Below are 21,285 nucleotides of genomic sequence, written 5' to 3'. Positions count from 1 at the left end.
CAGCAAAATATGGGGCCGCCAGGAAATCCCATTTCCAAAGCCTCCTAAAGAGCCCTGGGGAGTGGTTACAGCCTAAAGTTAACTTTGTTTGCTTTGAAAAAAAAAAAAAAAGGAGCCTATAACTTAGAGTAAGAAGGTCTTAGTTTTGTGTACAAGAATCTATACAGAGGGGCACCTGGGTGGCTCAGTGGGTTAAGGCCTCTGCCTTCAGCTCAGGTCATGAGCCCCACATCGGGCTCTCTGCTCAGCAGGCAGCCTGCTTCCTCCTCTCTCTCTGCCTGCCTCTCTGCCTACTTGTGATTTCTGTCTGTCAAATAAATAAATAAAATCTTTAAAAAAAAAAAAAAGAATCTATACAGAAGGGACTGGAAGGAGTATATCAAATGTAACTATTACTTCTCTCTGGGCGGTTGGTTGGCCATGGATTTTTATTTTCCCCTTTGCACTTTACTGAATTTTCTTGATATATCATGATAAGCATGTTTCTTTTAAAATAGAGCATTTTTAATTATGAAAAGATGGTTTACATTTTTTTTAGAGCATTTAAAACTGGTAGAGTCCAAGTAATCCCGTTGAACTGAATGCACCCGATTAGGATCTCTAGTGGTATGCCTCAGGGCTCTGACATGTCCAGCATTTTACTCCTGATTTGAAGGAGAACATAGAAGGGACTTCCTGCTTTCACTTGGCACCTCCTCTCTACAGTGGCTTGGGGACAGGTGGGGAGGGATCTGTGTCCTTCTGCCCTCAGGATCACTATCTTCCCTTCCCTGGTTGGGCCCAGGGACTCTGCCACCTGCATGCTTAGGGGACCTCTGAGCAAGCCATCTGGGCTGGAATGCAGGCTGCTGCAGGTGCGCGGCCTTACCTGCAGGTGAGGCCAAATCACCTTATGGCCAAGGCCCATCTGGCCCTGCCCCTTACATGCTGCCTCATGGGAAGGGGTTCTTCCTTGCCAGGGCCATGTGTGTACCCCCCGCCCCCAGCCGAGTCTTCCATAGGCAGAGTGGGGAGTAAGGGGAGTGGGCATGGACCCCAGTGTCAGGCTGCAGCCTGCTCTTCCCAGGGACATATGGGGAGGTGGGCAGGCCGCAGCTGGCAAAAGGGGTGGCTGGACCTCACCTGGGCAGTAGGGCAGACTCAGTGAGACCAGGACTAGTAGAGTGGAAACCGAGAGTGGGGGACCATTGCCCCTCCCAGCCCCCCGACTTCATGTGGGAAGGAGTTTAGGAATTAGAAGGGAGAATCTGGAGTGGGATGCATACTTTTTTAAGAGCAAAATCCAGAGGGCCCACTGTGTCCCAGCCACAGGCTCAGCAGACAGGCCTCAGACCTCTGCCTATGACATTGGAGGAATCAGGATAGAGAACGTAGCAGAATCTGGGGGATTGCCCATTCACAGTCTCCTCAGCCTGGCCCTCTCCGGGTCCCTGGGGATACAGCTGGGCTGACCAGTCTCCTATAAGCCAAACTCACCCCATGCTCTGCTTACCTTGTCCTGCCCTACCCTGCCTGTCCCCTGAAAGCCCTTGGGCCCAGGTCAGGCCCATGAGGCTATGGTGGAGGTCTCTGGGAGAGGCTGGTGCCCATTGTGTATCCTGGGGGATTCCAGAAAGTTACGGGATCTGACTGATGCTCAGTCCTCCTTCAGCTTCCATAATGTGGCTCTCGGTTTCCTGAGGGAGGACACCCCACAGCAGGACAGGCAGGGAGATAGAGTTAGGAGGACACAGCTGGCCAAGATCAGGGGGACTGGTGCTACACAGGTACCCTGATGTGAGGGAACTCAGGGGAGGCCCCACCTTCTTGTCCAGTGTTGCTGGAACAGGGTGTTCAGCCTGGACACAGAGCATTAGGAACCTAGGGACTGTGCAGCGTGCCTGGCTACTGGCTCTGGTCTATTGAAGTAAGCACAGTCGTGGGCCACAGGACTCATAGCAGCGGCCACAGGAAAACAGGGCCCATCTCACTGACATGGAGCCATTGGCCAACTCAGGAAAGTGACCATCCAGGGCCAAGGTTGCTGAGCTAGACACAGAACACCGCAGCCCCAAAGGTCCATCACTGACCGATACTCCTGGAAAGTATATTTCAAAGGAATTATTAGAAAAGCAAAATGTGACAAAACCAAGATTTACAAAAAGACCCAGCCCAGACTTTTTATTATTAAATTCCGTTCACATAAAATCACACCATCAGATTGTTAAAAGAGTTCTCCTTTCGACACTTATCTTGTTGGTGACAGTTAACAGGGTATGTCCACCGGTCGCAGGCCCTGTTCTGCACAGCCACCCAGGGGTGAGACCCTGTTCAGAGGTCTCTGTGGGGTGTCATGGGAGCTGAAGGAGTAGGTCGATCTGGGTTCCCCGTGCTCTCCAGGAGTGGAGCATGAGCTCCTCATAAAGGCACCAACGAAAGAGTATCGTTTCAGAGTCTTGAGGGAAGTTGAGCAGGGGGTGGCCTTGGATGGAGTAGCTGGGCCCATGACCTCCCAGTAGGGAGGTCTGAGGAACAAGAGGCCCAGCATTTGTGTCAGAGGGAATGGGTTCTCCTCATTCAGGGAGAAACCAGGCAAGGCTTCTAGACTGGGGGTCTGGAGATAGGGTTTGTCTCATCTACAGGTATGTTCTGGTGAGCTGTTCCTCAGGGAACTCCTGTTCCTGGCAAGGAGAGAGAACCTTATCCCTGGGTAGGTTTAAGCATCAGGCAAGCCACGATGACTGTAGCCAGGACCACTGTGAGGAGAGGGAATGGAACAGTGCCCCCCAGAAACTGGGGGTTCTCAGCCAGGGCTATGGGCTAAGGCAGACTTGGGGCAGAAAGCGACCCCTGTATTCAGATCCCATTATTCATTCTAAATTATGATGGGTATAGACCAGCTCCCCCAAGCCTGTCCCCAGACCCCACAAGACTCCAAAGGGCATAAAATCGTTAGCATTTACATGAGTGACATGTTGTTTGTCTTCCAGCTTATGAGAAGCCTCCGAGTTATCTCAAGTTTTTCCTAAAACAACATTTTTCTCCATTTCTTAAAAAAAAAAAAAGAGAGAGAGAGAGAGACAGAAGAAAGGAGATTATCTTATTTTATACAACATGCCATCAGCCAGGGAGCAGACCATCAGCAACACTTGAGGGTTGCATAGCAACTGGCTTTTCAATTGATTTTTTTGAGAAGGCACCAAAGCTACTGAACTGTTCTCATTTTAAATATTTCCTAGGATGATGGAAATCAAAGCAAAGGGAAATCAGAGACTTGGGGATAATCAGAGAAGAACATAAGGTATCTGGTCGTGAAAGACCCAAGTGAAGACCAAGTACAGAGTTCTTGCAGGGATTTTTCAGCATTGGAGGGAAAGAAATTCAGGCTGTGGATCCCTTAGTGGGAAACGAGAGAAGAGAGTGCTGGGGCCAAGGGGTCTGTGTCCCAGGGCCTAGTGCCACTGTCCTTCTTACTATGTGTCCTTGGCCATTGCTCACTCTTGCTTGACCTTGACTCTCCTGTTGGTATGAGGGGGTTTGGAGCACTTCAGGGACAGTCCCCAGTCTCCCTAGAGTCTGGGTCCCATGCCCCAACCTAATGGTGGTTGGCCCCTATTATCCCCGTCTACCTCCCGAGCCAGTCATCCCAGGCTCCAGAGAAGCACAAGGATTTGCAGGGGTTGGGCCCTGTCCCTCGGAGGCCTGCCATGGCTAAGCTTGGGAAGGTTCATGCTGAGAATCCCATGCAGGCAGCTTGGCTTTTCTCTGGAAAAGAGAAAAGTATGGGAGTCCCAGGCACAGAAAGAAGGGGCTTGTCTGTCTGGCCTGTTGCCTGTCCAAGATGCCCATCCTGGTGAGCTCTGAGCTCACTTCACCCACACAGAGCATCCACGGGGCAGGCGCATGGCCACCCCCACCTGACAGTGGGGTTGCCGGCTCCAGGGGCCAGGTGTTCTGCAGACGTTACGCTGTGGGGAGCTGCTTTGCTCTGAGGCGGCTGCAGTGCTCTTATTCCACTGGCTGGGGCGTGCAAGCCCCAGGCTCCTTGCCCCTTGCTCCCCTCAGGTGCTTCCCCACGGAGGGTGATTTTGGCATCACTGCCATGGGATGCCAGTGGAATCGAACAGTACAGATTGGGATGCTGCTGAACATCCTGCAGTGCACATGACAGCCTCCACAACAGAAGTACCTGACCCCCAGTGTCCACAGTGCCAAGGTCAAGAAGCATGCTCCGCTCACCTGAGCCCAGTGGGCCCTGTCCTTTTGCACGTCTGGGCTCTGGGCCCACTGTCCGGGGACGATGAGAAGGCTTTGGGGTTGAAGCCCAATCCCCTGGAACATGAGCTGCAGGCATCCCCTAAAGGTGGGCTGGCTCTCCAGGGGACTGGCATCAAACCTGCATCTTTATCATCATTGCCACCACAGCGACAGGGACAAGGAACATTTATCCGTGCTGACCGTCACTGACAGAGCCCCTGTGCTCCTGGCTCTGCCCTGTGGTTGTACCCATTCTGCAGATAGGGAGCTCAGCACAGTGAGGTAACTTGTCTGAGAACACACGTGGAAGAGAGATGAGCAGGTCTCTAACCCCAGGACTCTCATACTGCGCAGGTGAGCCCCACCTGTCACCTGCATGTGCCCTGGAGAGCTGCTAGACAGCTTTGGGGTCTGTGGGGACTCCTGATATGTGGCTGCACCAGGATAGCCACCCCATGGTTGGGTTCTATTCCAGCCTGCTGGACCGGCCTCCAGGCTACCAGTCCTTGACAGAAGGAGGGAAGAACATAAATCGTTTAGTTCATTCAAGGGCAAACTGGAAATGTCAGAGAGCAATGATTGGAGCAGAACTTCTGACCAGGTCTTAATTGGCGTATGTAGGGTGGGACCGCAGACGTTGTCTCTGGCCTTCAAAGTCCCCTTTGCCTGCCTGCACTCAGAGGTGCAGCCTGGCATCCCAGCAGCCGGTCACCCGGCTCTACCGTTCCTGTGGCAGCAGCGCCACCTGGTGTCCACCTTGGGGCCCCGCCCTTCCTTTCCTGACCCTCTGGTTTCCTCCGCCTGGGAAATAGAACATTTCCGTATTGCAACGTGGCTTCCAGACCCACCTCCACCTCGGTGTAGGGAGGAGACTTGGGCTGTTTACTTAAGTTGGCCTTGGTGTGGTTCCTCCTGTAGATAATAATAGCACCTGTATCTTAGGGCAATTTTACAGCTTAACTTAGGTGCCACCTATAAACCTGGACCCACAACCCAGCCCCCCGCAGGGTACAGAAATGCCCCTTCCACGGGGAGCACGGGGTGACCACCACTTCACTGCAGTTCGCTCTGTGCACCCACAGCTTCTCCCGGGGAGGAGCTCCCATCTGCGAGGTCCTTGACCGGTGCTGCGGCCACCCACTTGCTGGGCTCACGCATCCCTGCACAGGTGGGAATGGCAAGCTATACAAACAGGTTCTCCTAGAGAAACCTGTGCAGAGGCAAGCAGGCAGCCAAGAGACAGGTGCCTTGAGGGCTGAGAGGAACACAGGCTCTAAGCCAGCCCAGTGTGAGAATCTCTTTCTTAACTGAAACAGGCAACTCTCTTTGGCACTTTGGAAGAAGATCTGGTTGGGAGAAATAGATGTTTCCTCTCCTCGCTGGGAGGAGAGAGCTCACCAGCTGTGGTCCATGGCAAAGACAGGGCAGGGTCCGTGGGGGCCCAGAGAGTGGGGCCCATTGGAGGGCTGTGTGGATGTGGCTGGATGGCAGAGATGGCGGCCGGGTTGCAGCAAGAGGAACCATCAGAATCCAAGTGAGCCACACGGGCTGGCTCAGACCACTCTCCTGGGGTCTCCCCTCTCCTCTGCTTGGGTATCTCTGTCTGCCAGGAGTCCTCTGAAGCTCCAGGAACCTGTGGGAAGGCCAGGTAGCTCTCAGGAAGTGGGAGGAGAGGTAGAGGAAAAGCTAAATCTGGGGTGCTGGAGACATGTTCTTGGGGGGATTCTTCAGGAAAAACCTGCTTCAACCTGTTCACTCCTTTTGAGCCTCTACTCCTCTGTCCTCACTCTGGTCTTGGGCCCAGCCGTGCTCAGGGGTGGACTGATCCCTCAGGGGCTGCACCCAGATAAATGGGAGAGTGCCCCAAAGCAAACTGTCAGCTCTTACCAAGCAAGCAAGCTGATCAGGAGAAGACAATCCCTTGGTCAGGAGAAGACAATCCCTTGATGGTGTCCCCAGGTGCTGTGGACCTCACACGCCCCCTGCAGGCTCAAAGTCCTCTCCTCTTGCATCCTGTGTTGGCCCCCTTGCCACCCTCCACCAAAGCCAGAGGCCTCCTCCTCCCCTGCTTGCCAGCCCACACACCTTTCCTGCTCATCTCCTGCCATGCCATGATCCTGATTCTGCTGGTAGGGCACCAGCAACACTCCCATTCCACACCGTCCCCCTCCCGCATCCCCTGCCTTCTCCGTGAATCAGAGGCTGAGTACCTGCTGCAGGGCACAGGTCACTGTCAGGACTCAGGCTGGCCCCCGCATACCTACACCCTCCTGAATGCTCCAGACCCAGCAAGGATGAGGATCCCCATCCTCGGTTCTTTCGTGCACATCTTAGATGGGCCAGAGCCCTCAGAAAGTTGGGACATGGGCAGAGCGATAGGACATACAAGCAGCTCTGCCTCTTGGGTGCCTAAAAGCTGACATCACCTTCCTCTTCCATCTCTCAGAGTCCCATCTGGGCTGCTCGCTCACAGAGCCCCGCACACAGCCCGAGTTTTCTGAGATCTGCTTCCCTAGGACCACTCCCTCCTGGTGCAGCCCTTTCCCAGCCTCTTTCTCTGCCCCTCTCCCCCCGCCCTCTGGGAGTGTCCTCAGAACCCAAAAGCTGGAAGCGGGTCCAGGACAACCTATGCTCTGGATCCTGCAGCCCAGGCCCCTGTGGGACCTGAGAATGCACGCGGCAGTATGCCTTCGTGAAATGGGCAAAGACAAGGCGAGAACAAAACGCAAATCAATATTTCAATAAATTATCCTGCCGCAGTGGCAGAAACATGCCGACTGCCAGAGGGGCTGGGCAGCTGGGCTGAACCATAAGAATCTCTGCGAGGAAGGAGGTGCTTGCCAGTGTTGGGGCCAGTAGAGAAGGGCACATTGTGGGGGCTGTTTGCCTGAGGACCTTTATTCTGCGGTTGTCAACCTGGTGACCCAGGGGATGTGTTTTGTTTTGTCCATGTAACTGACTTTAAGTGGGGTCAACATTTACTAGGAGGTCGGCTTACTTTGGAAGATCCACATTCAAACATTGGCCTGAAAAATACAGTCTGGCAGCTCGGGGTCCCCGCATTTCTGCATACCCACAGTAGCGGGGTGCTGAGTGCTCTCACCCTGGCTTTGCTACTGTCCTCGCTTACCACTGATCGACCCTCACCTTCTTTATCATGCCGAGGAAATATTTCTGTGTACTCTTAGCCCTTCTCAGTGGACAACACAAAAGATAGTTTTGTTTTTCATACAACCCACCTGCCTCACTGAGTTACATCACCTGTCTCACCTCTGTTGGCATTTGGGTGAACTCCCAAATTGTCAAAATTGGTTGAACTACACCCTGCCAGCACTTCCTACAAGTCTACCTCCCGAGCACTCTGGCCTCTTTCCCCTTACCCCCAACCTGCTATGAGCCTCTTTCAGCCTGGTTCCTGCCCTTGGTTCTGTCCCTGACCGTGTGGTCCTTTTCCTGCTCTCTGGCCCTGAAACAGGTGTGTCTTTCTGGCTGGACTTTGGACTCCTCCTCAAAGATGTGGCCAGAGCTCTTCTCCCACTGCTGTGGGGCACACCAGCTGGACACTGGAGACCAGCCACTGCCCTTGACTGGAGTTTCCGTGGTTCCCCCAAGGAAAAAGTACATTGCTCAAGACTCACAGCAAGTGATGATAACACAGCTCACACTGATTTTCAAGGGAGAGGTTGCCGGACACATGAATGAGATGCATCTCTATGACAGGCAGCCTCTAGGAGGGCCCCTGTGACCCCACCTCTTGGTATTCACACCCTGGAATAGTCCCCTCCCCTTGAGTGTGGGCGGGACCGAGATTCCCTTCTAAGTAGCCTGTGGTTCCTGTCTTGGGTGTGTGTGCACTGTGTTGCTGTCTCTCAGGTTGCCCAAGCTGGAGGAAGCACGCTGTGGTAGGTTATTGTTCTGGGGTGTGGCTGGAAACCTTGGTCCAGTAGCCCACGAAGAGCTGAGTCCTGCCAGCAGCCAAGCAAGCAAGCAGGGGAACTGGTCCTCCCCAGTGGAGCCTTCAGATGAGACCACAGTCCCCACCTCTGCTTGCCAGCAGTCTCAGGAGAGACCCTGAGCCAAAGTACCTAGCTAAGTTGCCTTTGGATTCCTGCCCTGCAGAAATAGATGATAAATGTTTAGAGGTTTTCAGGCCATACATTTTTGGAATCACCTGGTGCACAGTGACCTAAGAGATCCACAGCAGGGTGGCCTCAGGCCTGGGTGAGCCAGGTGGTCATGTGAGGACACCAGGAGTTGACTCTTCTCCAGCCCAGGCCCAGCTCTCTCTGTGTCGGCTTTTTCCTCAAGTGAGATCTCCTCCCGTGGGGACAGGGGCACCAGCAGCTCCTGTCTCATGGTCTCACACCTTTCCATCTCTTTGGCCCACTTTGGTTATGTGCTCACTCCAAGCCAGCACGGTGCCAGGAAGATGTGGTGCTGGGATTAGCCAGGCCTTGAACCCTCCCACATTGAGCCTGGGGTCACACCCAGATGAACAGAGGGGAAGTTTTACTGAAGGGGGCCTGAGCTGCTGTTGTCAGACAAGTCTAGGCACGAGTAACTGCAGCCCACCAGGGCTTTGGAGGGAACCAGACTAGAATTAGCTCAACAGTGGAACCCTAAGGACCCTGAGGGCCAGCCAGCCCATCATGGGCAATAATCTCCTGATATATGGACTGGCAGACATGGCCCTGGAGGAACCAGAGCCCCTTCGTGGGAGGTGGCCCAGCAAGGCTGCTCAGCTGCTTTGTGGGCTTCATGAGTGGGGAGGTCACACACCAGTGGGGGCTCTGTGGCCATCCTAGATCGAGTTCTCATTGGCGGCCTGGTGATATCCCTCAGACCTGGACTCAGGCTGGCAGTCTTCAGCTCACTGGGGACAAGCACAGGCCCCAATTTCTAGCACCAACTCACATCTGCCCACAACAGTCTTTTTCTTATTCTTCCACCCAGAGCTCATTCCTTAGAAAGGAGATCCTCCCACCTGATTGCTTCTTCAGAGCTGCGACTTCATAAGGTTTTCTGGAGGCAGCTACCACCTGGCGTGGACTCGGGCTGACCTGCAGGTGTCTGACTTAGATGGGACACAGATGCCACACTCCCTCCGCCCCTCCTGTGTCAGTCAGTGTGGGCAAGGTTGCGCTACGGCCTTATGACAACAGATACTTATTTCCTGCTCCTGTTACATGTTCCATGCCTCTGTCACTTGGGGTCTGGGTGACAGAGCAGCCACCATCTCAATACTGATGGTTGACAAGCCAGTGAGGAGAGATCGCTGCAGGGTTTCCTGTGGGCAGAGGCACAGGTCACTTCTGCTCACAGCTCACTGGCCAGAGGTAGTCACACTCTCTTTCCAGTCATGATTGGGGCAATCCCGTATGTCCCTTTCCCTACTGCAGCTTCCTCTGGGCTGTCCATCTCTGTGCCTGTGTTCAGTGGGTCCTGGTCACCACAGCTGTGATTCCAGTCTGTGACTTCCTTCACTGGGACTCACTAGGTCTCATTATAACAAGCACTCTTACCTCCCAGGTGTTTTGTGTTTGGGAGTTGGGAACTGGTGTGCCATCTTCTAAGTCACTGACTCGGATGATGCAAGAGAACTCTGGCAGTGAGCAGTCCTCCCCAGCCTTGAATCATTCTTCCTTCTTCTAGAACAGCCTGGATTCCCAGCAGTACCTATATCTACTCTCTGCTCCTTCTGTATGTGAAAAGGAGCATCTGGCTATACTTAATGGATGTATTTATGCCAGGGAAGAAACAAAACACCTGCAGACATGTCTAATAGGGAATGCATAGCTCTGCTTTATGGACAGATGGATCCTGTCGCTCTTTGCCTGGAGGGAACTATTCGGTGGTGGGAATTCATAGTAAGAGAAGCTGACATGCTGAGTGGCATGAAGACAGCAGAGAGCAAAGGGAAGTGTGCCACACAGGGGAGCCTTGCTTTGGGGACAATATGGTGTATGTTTTGTTTGGGGAGGCAGTTTAGGGCAGGGTTTGAATCTAGACATGGGTTTTAGGTTTCCCAGCTGTGTGGCTAAGGGCAAGTTACTTGACCTCTCTGAGCCTCACTTTCCTGCCTCTCAGGGTGATTGTGAGGACTGAATAAGAGAGAAAATGCCAATGCCATGGTGCAGAGTGGGCTGCTGTGCTGCCTGTCCCGCAGCCCACCCTGGGTCTTGGGTATGCGTCATGATACCAGTGGGATGTGGGGCTTCCTGTCCGTTGTTCCTGAAGGAATTATCACTATGCTCCTGTTTGTATGTGGCTCCTTTGCTAGATCTGCTGCAGTTTCTCTCCTCTGCAGTGTTTATGCTGTTTTCTGTACGACATTTAAACAAGGGGGCAATGTAGGGCATCCTGTCCCCTTCTCTGGGCTTCCACACCATGTTGGGAGTTCTGTCTACCCTGCCTGGGACCCTGCCAGAGCTATGAGCTCTTTAACATGAGGTCCACGTTGCACTGGCCTCCTGCCCAGGACCCGCACAGAACAGGAGCCTGATAGACAGCCACAGATGCCCATGGAAGTGAGGCGGGATGGACTGTGTGAGGCCTCAGATGGCCTCAGAACTTGGCTTCCATGTCTCACTTGAGAAGTGGACTGTGGTTTCATGTGGAAACTCATGCAGGCATGTGTGACTGGGGAGCTTTTCCTCCACTCAGAAGAGTGGAGCCAAGCGGGAGGTGGATCCTGAGGGGCACTGGACTCAGCTCCATGTGGCCCAGGGCTCCAGCAGAAGGGGGGGTGGTGGTCTGTGAACACTACTGCCTGCTCAGCTCCCATCCTGTCTACCCGACACGTTAATCCCTTGCTTCCATCTTTCCTGCCCACCCCTGCAGTCCATGAGCCTCATTGAGATTGGGAACCCCTCCCAGAGCCTGGAGAATGTCTGCCGTTGGGCTTACCTCCAGCAGAAGCCGGACACAGGTCACGATGAGTACCATGATCATGCCATCTTCCTCACGCGGCAAGACTTCGGACCTTCGGGCATGCAAGGTGAGCCTCAGCTCTGCAGGGACCCAGAAAGGAGGGAGGCTGGGCATGAGCCACTGGCCCTTGTGAGGGTCCCTGGCAGCCTTGGTCCAGGCTGGGAAGGGTGTCAGGGCAGAGAGAGGCTGTGGCCGCCTTAGCCAGTGAGGGCTGTGTAAGCTTTCGTGACCTCTTGGCTCATCGAAAACCACTGTGGCCTCTGCCATTTCTCCCAGGAAAGTGCATCCCTCAGGGGGACAGCAATGGTCAAAGGTGGTGAAATGGCTCACACCTGGGGCTGGCAGCCCAAAGACCAGATGGGATCCAAGGCAGAGTTGTTTGCTTCCCCCCATTTTTAAAAAACAAATTTGAGTAAGTTTTCCATCTTTAGAAGTTAAAGGATTTCACTTAAAAATTCAAACTATATAAAACTGACAGATCTAAAAAGGAGAAATTGACAAAGCCTACAATTATAATTGAAGATTTTAACATATTCTTAGTAACTGATAGAACAACAGATAAGAATGTTTGTAAGGATACAGAAGACTTGAATGAAGAAACGACCTAATGAGTTATAGAATACTACACCAGACAGCTGAGGGATACACACTCTTGATGACTGCAGCACGAAACCATACCAAAGCAGACTACAAATGCCATAGGGAAATCTCAACAAAAGACAGAGAAGATCAAAACCACACACTGGAAAAGAAAGATAACTTGAAAAATTATGAATGCTTGAAAATTAAATATTATGCTCATCAGTAATCTGTGGATCGAAGAAGGAATAGTAGAAAGTAGAATATATCTTTCAACAAAATGATAGTGACAGTACGGCATATCAAAAATTGTGGATATAGCTAACATAATGATTAAATTGTATTTGTAAACTTAACAGTTTATCGGTCAACCACATCAACGAAAATGACTAAACCAAATCAGTCAATCAACTAAAGAGTTAGTCATAGAAACATCTATCTCAAGAGATTCAAAAAAGAATAGCTAACTAAACTCAACAAAAATGGAAGGGAGGAGATTATAAAAGTAAGAGCAGGATTGTTGAAATGGGAAACGGTTATAAAGAAAATCAATAAAATCAAAATTTGGTTCTTTGAAAGATATCAGTTAGAACCGGAATGCCCGCAGCCCTGCTAGTTTAAAAAAGAAAGGAAGAAAATACAGATTTACTAAGATTAGGAATATAAAAGGGATCTGATTACAAATCTGACTTTAAAAAAGGTAATAAGATAATGAGAAGATATTTTGAACATCATTATGCTGATAAATTTATTAATTTAGATGAAAGGTATAAATTCTTTGACAAACATAAAATCTGAGAAAAAAAGGAAAATCCGAATAGTCTCATATCAACTAAAGATACTGACTTTATGATTAAAAGCCTCCCTTCAAAGTAAGCTCCAGGACTTGATGGTTTCACCAGAGAACTTTTCCTAATTTTTAACGAAGAATAATACCAATCATATACAATTTCTCACAGAAAGAAAAGAGAGGAACATTTTTCCAACTGATTTTATGAGACCTGCTAGCATTGATACCAAAATCTGAGATTGACTTGACAAAAACAAATTTATAGGCCTATCTCTCCCATGAGTATATATACAAAATCCCAAACAAAATAGCAAATCAAATCCAGTGCTATGTGTAAAAAGCACTGTGTGACAATGAATTTGGGCTTATCCTAGGAATGCAAGGTTTAACATATGAAAATCAATCATTGTAATTCTCCAAATTAATAGAACAAAGGATAAAAGCTTATGAAATCATCTCAATTGATGAAGGAAAATTATTTGACAAAATTAATAATCATTTATGATCAAATATCTTATTAAACTAGGAATAGAAGAAAATGTTCTAAATGTAATAAAGGATACTTAGCAGAAAACAAAAAAAAAGCTCTAGCAAACATCATATGTAGTGGTGAAATGTTGAAAGGATTTCCTCTAGACCAGAGAATGGGTCAAGAATACTTGCTATCACCACTTGGATTCGATATTGTAGCAGAGGTCCCAGCCAGTGAAATAGGCAAGAAAAAAATAAAAATATAAGGGTCAGAAAGGAAGAAATCAAACTCTTATTTGAAAATAATATGCTGTCGACGTGGAAAACCCAAAAGAATCTACAAATAAGTCAGTAGCATTATTGAGCAATTTCCTGGATATAATGTCAATATATAAAAATCATTTGAATTTCTGTGTTCTAACAGCAAAAAATTAAAATTTGAAAATGACCACCACTTAGAATAATAAAAGAATAAAAAATACAAACACCTAGGAATAAATTTAACAAAAGATGTCCAAGATCTAGACCCCAAAGCTGTAAAACACACGTACAGATGTTATAAAAGATGACATCAAGGAAGGGGCGTGCCATGCTAATGGATAGGGAGACTCACTATTGTAAAAAAAATCAATTTTCTCCAAACCAACCTATAAGAGAATGCAAGTGCACTCCAGAGCAAGCTCAGATGGAGCATAATAGTTGGAGATATTGACAAGTTGATTCTAATGTTCTTCCAGAAATGCAGTGGGCCAAGAGCAGTCAAGAGCGATTGGAGAAGATGAGCAAAGTATTCATTGCTCCCCAAAATACAGTAGTTGAAGAGTGTATTTTGATGCAAGGGTTGGCAAATGAATCATGAGGACAGAACACAGAGTCCAGACTTGAACTCACCTGTGGATGGATACTTAATTTATTGTGAAGTGGAGGGGAAAGATGGTCTTTTCAACAAATGGTGTCAGGTCCAGCAAATATCCAAACTGGGGGGAAGAAGTGAAGCTTGACACCCCTTCTTTTTTTAATTTAATTTTTTTATTGAGATATAATTGACATGTCATTATATTAGTTTAGGATGTACAACATAATGATTGGATAAATATATATATTGTGAAATGATCACAGTAGTCCTAGTTAATATCCATCACCACACATTGTTATAAGATTCTTTCTTGTGATGAGAACTTTTAAGACCTACTCTCCTAGCAACTTTCAAATACACAATACAGTATTATGAGCTATTGTTTCCATGCTGTATATTGCATCCTCAGATGTTATAACCAGAGGTTTATACTTTTTGACCCCCTTCATCCCCTACCCACTGCCTCTGTATCTATGAGTTTGGCTTTTATTGATTGATTGATTGATATTTTGGATTCCACATATAAGTGAGATCACAGGGTGTTGTTGTTCTCTGCCTAACTTATTTCGATTAGAATAATGCCCTCAGGGTCTATTTGTGTTGCTGTGAATGGCATAATTTCCTTTTTATGGCTGAATGATATTCCAGTGTGTGTGTATACTCCACATCTTCTTTATCCATTCATCCACTGACGGACGCTTATGTTGTTTCCATGTCTTGGCTATTGTAAATAGTGCTGCAGTGAACGTGGGGGCTGTAGATAGCTTTTTGAGTTAGTGTTGGTGTTTTCTTCAGATAAATACCCTGAAGGAAAATTGCTGGATCGTAGATAAATTTTTCAAGGAAGCTCCATACTGTTTTCCACCAACAATGTGCAAGGGTTCCATTTTCTCCACATCTGCACTAACACTTGTGATCTCTTAGTCTTTTTGATACTAGCCATTCTAACATGTGTGAAGTGATACCTCATTGTGTTTTTGACTTGCATTTCCCTGATGGTGAGTGATATTGAACATCTTTTCCTCTACCTCTTGGCCATCTGGATGTCTTCTTTGAAAGAATGTCTATTTAGGTCTTCTGCCAATTTTTATTTTGGGCTGGTCTTTTTGGTATTGAGTTGGGGAGTTCCTTATATATTTTGGATATTAACCTCTTATCAGATAGACAGCTTGCAAATATTTTCCCCTATTTTGAGAGAGGATGTCGTTGTTGGAGACAACAAGAAGGGGCTTCTGCAGTGCTGATACAGTCACACAGGTGTGATCCTTTTGTGATGGTTCATTTATTGTATCCTAGGACTTGTGCATTTTTATGGATGTATATCACATTTCAAAAGAAGAACTTCGAAAAGCCATATAAAATATACATTCAGAAGAGTGGACCCATTTTACCCCATTCCCATTTTCTATAGATAGTCATATTTATTAGTTTCTGGTTGATCATTCTGGTGATCCTTTTTATAAAAATAAATATACTTATATAAAATCTACATGCTCATTACATCTACCACTTCCCTCCATGAATTTTGATACTTCCTGTACTGCATCTTTCTCCACTCTTTTGGCCTTTAGCTTCTTTCTGCTGCCCACTTGCTCATATCTGTGTAACTAGGGAGACTTCCCAAGTGACCCTGACCAGAGCCCAGACGAGTTTGTTAACAAAACATCTCTCTGGCACTACAGCTTCCCCTTTTGCCACACAGATTGGTGCCAGAATAGGATTCAGGTGGGAACATGGAGTGGGACTCCAGATCCCACCGAGCTCAGAGTAAGGCTCCTGGTTGGTGTTGGTGCCTCTTCATTCGGAGGGGCTGCTAGTTCCCTGTCACAGAAGGAAGCCCAGTGACAAATAGTGCACTCTGTCAGCACTTTTGTCCAGGTGAGAGCTCTAAGGGGAGCATAACTGTTCCACAGGGAGAGAAACCATCATAACCTCTATAGCAGGTGAGTTCCTCCTGTTTCAAAACGTGAAAGCACATCTAAGGATGGCCAGGCCTTTTTTTAAATTTATTTAAACTTACACCTTGAAAAAGTCAACCAAGATGCGAAACAGAATTGGAGAACTGACTCTGGAGGAGAGAGAGATAATTTGGAATCTGAGGAAGAATTTTTTTTAAAAAAGTAGTAGTTCCCAGAATAGTTGAGAATATACATTCCATAAACCCAGCACAGGTTGCTAGGAAGAATTAGAGAGCAGCAAATAATTTTTATGAAACTAAAGATATAGTGGGTAAGGTTGAAAATTCAGAAGCTGAAATAAAAAGTCAAGGGCAGGGGCGCCTGGGTGGCTCAGTTGGTTAAGTGTCCAACTCTTGATTTCAGCTCAAGTCCTGATCTCAGGGTTGTGAGATCAAGCACTACATTCAGCACGGAGTCTGCTTGAGACTCTCTCTCTCTCTCTCTCTCTCTCTCCCTCTCCTTCTTGCTCCTCCCTGGCTTGTGCATGCTCTCTAAATAAATAAATAAATAAATAAATAATCTTTAAAAAAAAAAAAAAAGTCAAGGGCATCCAAAAAGATTAAAATAGAACGAAGACAAAGAGGCTCAACCCAAGAGGTATGATATCTTTCTAGTAAGATTTCCAGAAAAAAAAAGGAGCAATAGCAAAATAAAATAAGCAGGAAAGGTATGAAGGAAAACATAAAGACACTTTTGCAAACCTTCAGATCATAAAGACCCATGTAATATGCTCGGTAGTGTGAATAAGCACATGCAGGCTTTGCATATAACAAAGAGAAGATCTCAAAGTTTGGCTCTGGGACACTGATTCCAGAGTAATCATCTTAAAATCTGCAGAGCAAAAATTATTTTAAGATACAGATTTTCCTGTTTATGACAAGGAAAATCATAGAAAGGACAGTGGTTCCATTACGGTGCTTTTACAGACAAGAATAACGCCAGCAGCACACCCTGGGTCATCAGGCCCTCCTTCCTTTCTTCTCGACTCTTTAACAAATTGCCTTGGGATCTCCCCGTGGGGTCTGTGAGAAGTGAGGCTAGGTCAGAGTTCCAAGGGCAGAGGCTCCTTGCTTGGTGGGCCTCTAGGTCGTGTCTCAGCATGCACTCTGCATACACAGCTCTGTACACACTTCTCTGTCTTGTCCAGGGGCAAGTGGCTAGGCCCCCATTCTGTGGTTTTCCCCAGTGGTAGGTGCGGTCTCAGGATCATGGCCCCCTGAACCCCCCCCCCATCACCCATGGGAATGCTGTCCTCTAAGGCTTCCCTGGAGATATCTGAAGAACAATCCACCTTCAGATCAGATTCAGCTCACCCAGGGGATTCACCTGTTCCATAGGCCGACCACCTGTAGGCCTTCTACCACTGCTTGGGCTGTTCTAGCTCAGTCCTCAGTCCTCTCCTTGGTCCCCTCACTATTACCTATGAATTCAGTGGCTCCTTCTAAGCCACATGAATGGGGATGAGGCTGGTCTGGCTGAGGGCAGGGGAACCCTTGGGCATCCGGCTCCTTCCCCACAGACTCCTGGAAGAGGGGAAACCATCAGAAGGAACATGGCTCATACTTTCCTCAGCCAGAGTGCAGGTTCTCTGACTGAGAGCTCGGAGGCCTCAGGGCCCTGGCTGCATGACAGCAGGGCAGGGTGACCTGCTGGCTCTCGGCCCTGGTCTCTGCCCTTGAGCAGCTTCAGGGGTTTGCCCTCACTCCTCCCTGTGTGTGCTATGGAAATGGGTCTAGCTGTCATCTCATAGGACCTGGGGAAGCCACAGGGAACCCAGGGACGACCCTCCAGAGGGGTAGTGGGCTCAGAGAGCAGTGTTCCTACAGCAGTGGGAGGGTGTATGGAAGGCATATGTTTCTGGGGGGCCAGAAGGTCATTCAGCAAGGCTGGAAGATGTGAGAGGGCAGGAAAGAGAACAGCAGGCAAGAAGCTGCCAAGGTAATTCTAGCACAGGAAGTTCTAGCACCCAAGACCTGTACCTGGGAAACTGACCCCGGCTGCAGTGTGGACATAGACGGGCAGGGCAGAGGCTGGCTGCCTGGAGTGCATGTCACTGAACTGTGCCAGCGGGGTGCAGTTGGTTTGGCTCATTTGCTCTGGGGATGGTGGGGGGCATTGGGGCCAGAGCCCCTCTGATTCAGGCCCAGAGCTAGAGCCGCCCTTTGTCTCCTCCCAGGCTATGCTCCTGTCACTGGGATGTGCCACCCTGTCCGCAGCTGCACTCTGAACCACGAGGATGGCTTCTCCTCAGCATTCGTGGTGGCCCACGAGACCGGCCACGTGTAAGTGGCTTCGCTGTCCTTGTTGTGTGGGGAAAATCGGGACCCTCTCTGCCCTGGGGTGGGGGCAGGGGATGCCCTGTGTGCAAAGCACCTGGGGAGTAAAGTCCCAACCCCAGCATGGCACAGGCCAGGCCTGAGGCCCACGTTCTGCTGAAGGAACAAATCAAAGGGCCAAGCGGGTGCTAGGGGCCTTCCAGGCATCATGCCATGCAAGCCCCTGGGCAGGATGCCTCTTTACCCCATTTTACACACCAATAAGTGGGGCTCTGAGGGAGCCCTGCGCAGAATTAGAGCTAGAGGCAGGGAAGCCACGACTCCTCCAGGTGTGCAGCCCCCAGGCACCCTCTGAATTTTCGCAAGGCAGGGCTGCGGGGTCGGTGCAGAGATGTCAGCCCACACTGCTTGAATGTGTGGAGGCTCCAGCTGCGGATGCCCCCGCCTCTGCTGCCTGCTCATGAAACAGCGACCCCTGGCGGGCAGGGTGCCGAGGGGCGGCCTCTGGACCCAGATTCCCAGGTGCCCCTGGCGTTAAGAATCCAGCTGGTGGAAAACCTGTCTTCCGGGCAGGCAACCAAAAGCCCTGGGGAGCCGCTGGGAGGGTCTGGGGCACCCCACCCCCAGTGCAGCCCAGGGAGGGTCCAATGAGGCGGCCTTGCCTCCCTGCACAGGCTGGGCATGGAGCACGACGGGCAGGGCAACCGCTGTGGCGACGAGGTGCGGCTGGGCAGCATCATGGCGCCCCTGGTGCAGGCCGCCTTCCACCGCTTCCACTGGTCCCGCTGCAGCCAGCAGGAGCTGAGCCGCTACCTGCAGTGAGTACCCCTACCCCCCACCCCTCAGTGCCAGCAGCACGACCCGAAGCCCTGGGCTCAGCTCTAGGAGGATGGATGCCCCAAGTTCCGCCATGGGCCTGGGCCCAGCCCTAGGCCTCAGACTTCAGTCCTGCAGCCCGAGGTACAGGGGAGGGAAGGGGGAGCAGCGCAGATGAGTGTGTGCGTGGTGGAGGAGATCCCACTGTCTGGGGCTGCAGCCTTGAATGGAAGGTGGGCACACCAGCTGTACCTTTAATGGGATGCCCGGGGAACTTACATCAATACAAGATATAGCGGGGACACTGAGGCAGCTCGGCTGAGGGCTGGAGGTGCAGACAGGCCCCCACCATGGCTTCAGAAGGAGCTGCAGCTGCCTTGCAGTTGGCCACTCCCTGCTGAAGGCTGCTTGTGGTGGCCACGTGTCCCTCACAGCTCCTATGATTGCCTGCGGGACGACCCCTTTGCCCATGATTGGCCGGCGCTGCCTCAGCTCCCAGGGCTGCACTACTCCATGAATGAACAGTGCCGCTTCGACTTCGGTCTGGGCTACATGATGTGCACGGCGGTGAGTGTCCGAGCACCCCCGGGTGCTCCTGCCCCATCTGGGCTTGCTTCTTAGGAGGTGACTGGTGTTGGGGTAGCTCCTGAGGACAGGGCAGAGCTAGCTTCCAGAACGGCAGCCTCTCCCTCTGCACCCACAGGCCCTCACCTGCTCGGCACCAGTGCCTACCCGGCCAGGCCAGACATGGTCCTGGTGACTGGCCAGGGGATCTGCAAGGGATGGGGGGTAGGGGAGCTGGTGAGGCCCTGTGTTGCCTGCAGCATTCAGAGGGCTTCCCTGAGAAAGAAGTGAGGTGTAAAGGCTATGTAGGAGGAGAGGACATTCCAGAAGGCAGGAATCATGTGCAGAGGTCTAGAGGTATGGGCACATAGCAGACAGAGGAACAACCAGTTGTTACTGGGGTCTGGCGCCAGGGCAGAGTCAGCAGCAGGAGCCCCACTCATCAGAATGGACTGTATCTGCTGATGGGTCCCATCCTGTCCAATGCAGTGTGGCAAGAGCATTAGTGTCCGTTAGCATCTGACCTAATGCTCCTCTTAGCCATAGGAAGGAAGGAAGTGAAGTATTCCCATTTTAGAGATGAGGGGACTGAGCACTTCAGTAACGTGCTTAAGACCACAGAGCAAGCAACCCCTAATGCAGGTGGTCTAAGCTCTTGCATGGCTGCCTAAAGAGCTTGGTGGGCTTGATTCTCATTGCAACAGGGAGCTCTAGAAATGTTTCAAGTGGGGAATGGCATGGCCAGGTCTGAGTTTCAGCTGGATCCCTCAGGGACATCCTGGAGGAAAGGATATGGGAACAGAAGGGAGAAAGGCCAGAATAGAGGTGACTGGGGGGTACAGGGAGCAGAGGCCAAGACTGAAGCAAAAGAAGGGCAGAGGGGAGGGCTTCAGGAGGTAAAGTCCTCAGCAGAGGTACAGTAGGTGCCCGTGGGGCCCTGCAGTGACAGCCCCTCCCAGCCACTCCTACCTGGCCCAGAGGGATGCCCACCCAGCCTTTCTGCTAGGTACACTGGCTCCCAGCTGTCTCTCCAGGCAGGCCAAAGCCTGGAGGCTGAGGTGGGGAGAACAGCCACTGCGTTCTGGAGGTCCTCACGGCCTCAGAGTCACATGGGGACCAGGGCACCACACAGGCCTGTGTGGGGAAGCCAAGCTGTGCCTGTGTCCAAGAGGACCCTGGGGGACAAGGGTGGGTCCCCGGGGGGGGGCCTTCCAATGGGAGGCAACTGGGCGAGCTGCAGTGCTCTCTTCCAGTTCCGGACCTTCGACCCCTGCAAGCAGCTGTGGTGTAGCCACCCTGACAACCCCTACTTTTGCAAGACCAAGAAGGGGCCCCCCCTGGATGGGACCATGTGTGCACCCGGCAAGGTGAGTCGGAGCAGAGGGCAGGCAGTGTGATATGCACAGATCTCGGGATGGGCAGTGCTGCATGGGTGGGGAGGAGTCTGAGGCCTTCTCAGGGGACCCCTGCCTCCTTTCTAGTAACTCTCCTCACGAGACATTCCAGAGTTTCTGTGCCTTCTACTTCCAATGCACTAGTTCTCTATTGGACTAAACCTGATGTTCCAAAGACATGGTGTCTCTGTGTTTCAAGCACTGCCCTCCCCCTGCAACTTGGGAATCCCCTCCTCTGAGGAGCAGCCTTCTGTCCCCCAGTGGACACTGTGAGTGTCTGAGTCACCTCACTTTAAGGCCAGCACTGGGGGCTGTTGGCCACTGGGTTCTGAGGCTCAGCATCAGGCTTAGCCTGTCCATTCTTGGGGCCTCCATGTGTGCCCCCCTAGAAAGCATACTTGTTCCTTGAGACAGC

General features: G+C 50.6%; 1 protein-coding gene across 2 annotated transcripts in view; it reads left to right on the top strand.

Moving 5' to 3' along the window:
* Window positions 1–21,285, top strand: part of ADAMTS2 (ADAM metallopeptidase with thrombospondin type 1 motif 2) — a 216,554-nt gene that overhangs the window by 151,009 nt on the left and 44,260 nt on the right. For both annotated transcript variants that reach the window (XM_059175887.1, XM_059175886.1), the window contains exons 6-10: window positions 11,077–11,233; window positions 17,997–18,102; window positions 18,771–18,914; window positions 19,347–19,479; window positions 20,730–20,843. In XM_059175887.1, coding sequence (XP_059031870.1) covers window positions 11,077–11,233; window positions 17,997–18,102; window positions 18,771–18,914; window positions 19,347–19,479; window positions 20,730–20,843 — 654 coding nt within the window. The remainder of the gene's footprint in view (window positions 1–11,076; window positions 11,234–17,996; window positions 18,103–18,770; window positions 18,915–19,346; window positions 19,480–20,729; window positions 20,844–21,285) is intronic.

This window comes from Mustela lutreola, chromosome 5 (genome assembly GCF_030435805.1).
Source record: "Mustela lutreola isolate mMusLut2 chromosome 5, mMusLut2.pri, whole genome shotgun sequence".
NCBI classification, from domain to species: Eukaryota; Metazoa; Chordata; class Mammalia; order Carnivora; family Mustelidae; genus Mustela; species Mustela lutreola.
Note: the sequence above shows the minus strand (reverse complement) of the source record. Positions and strands in the feature narration are given on the sequence as shown.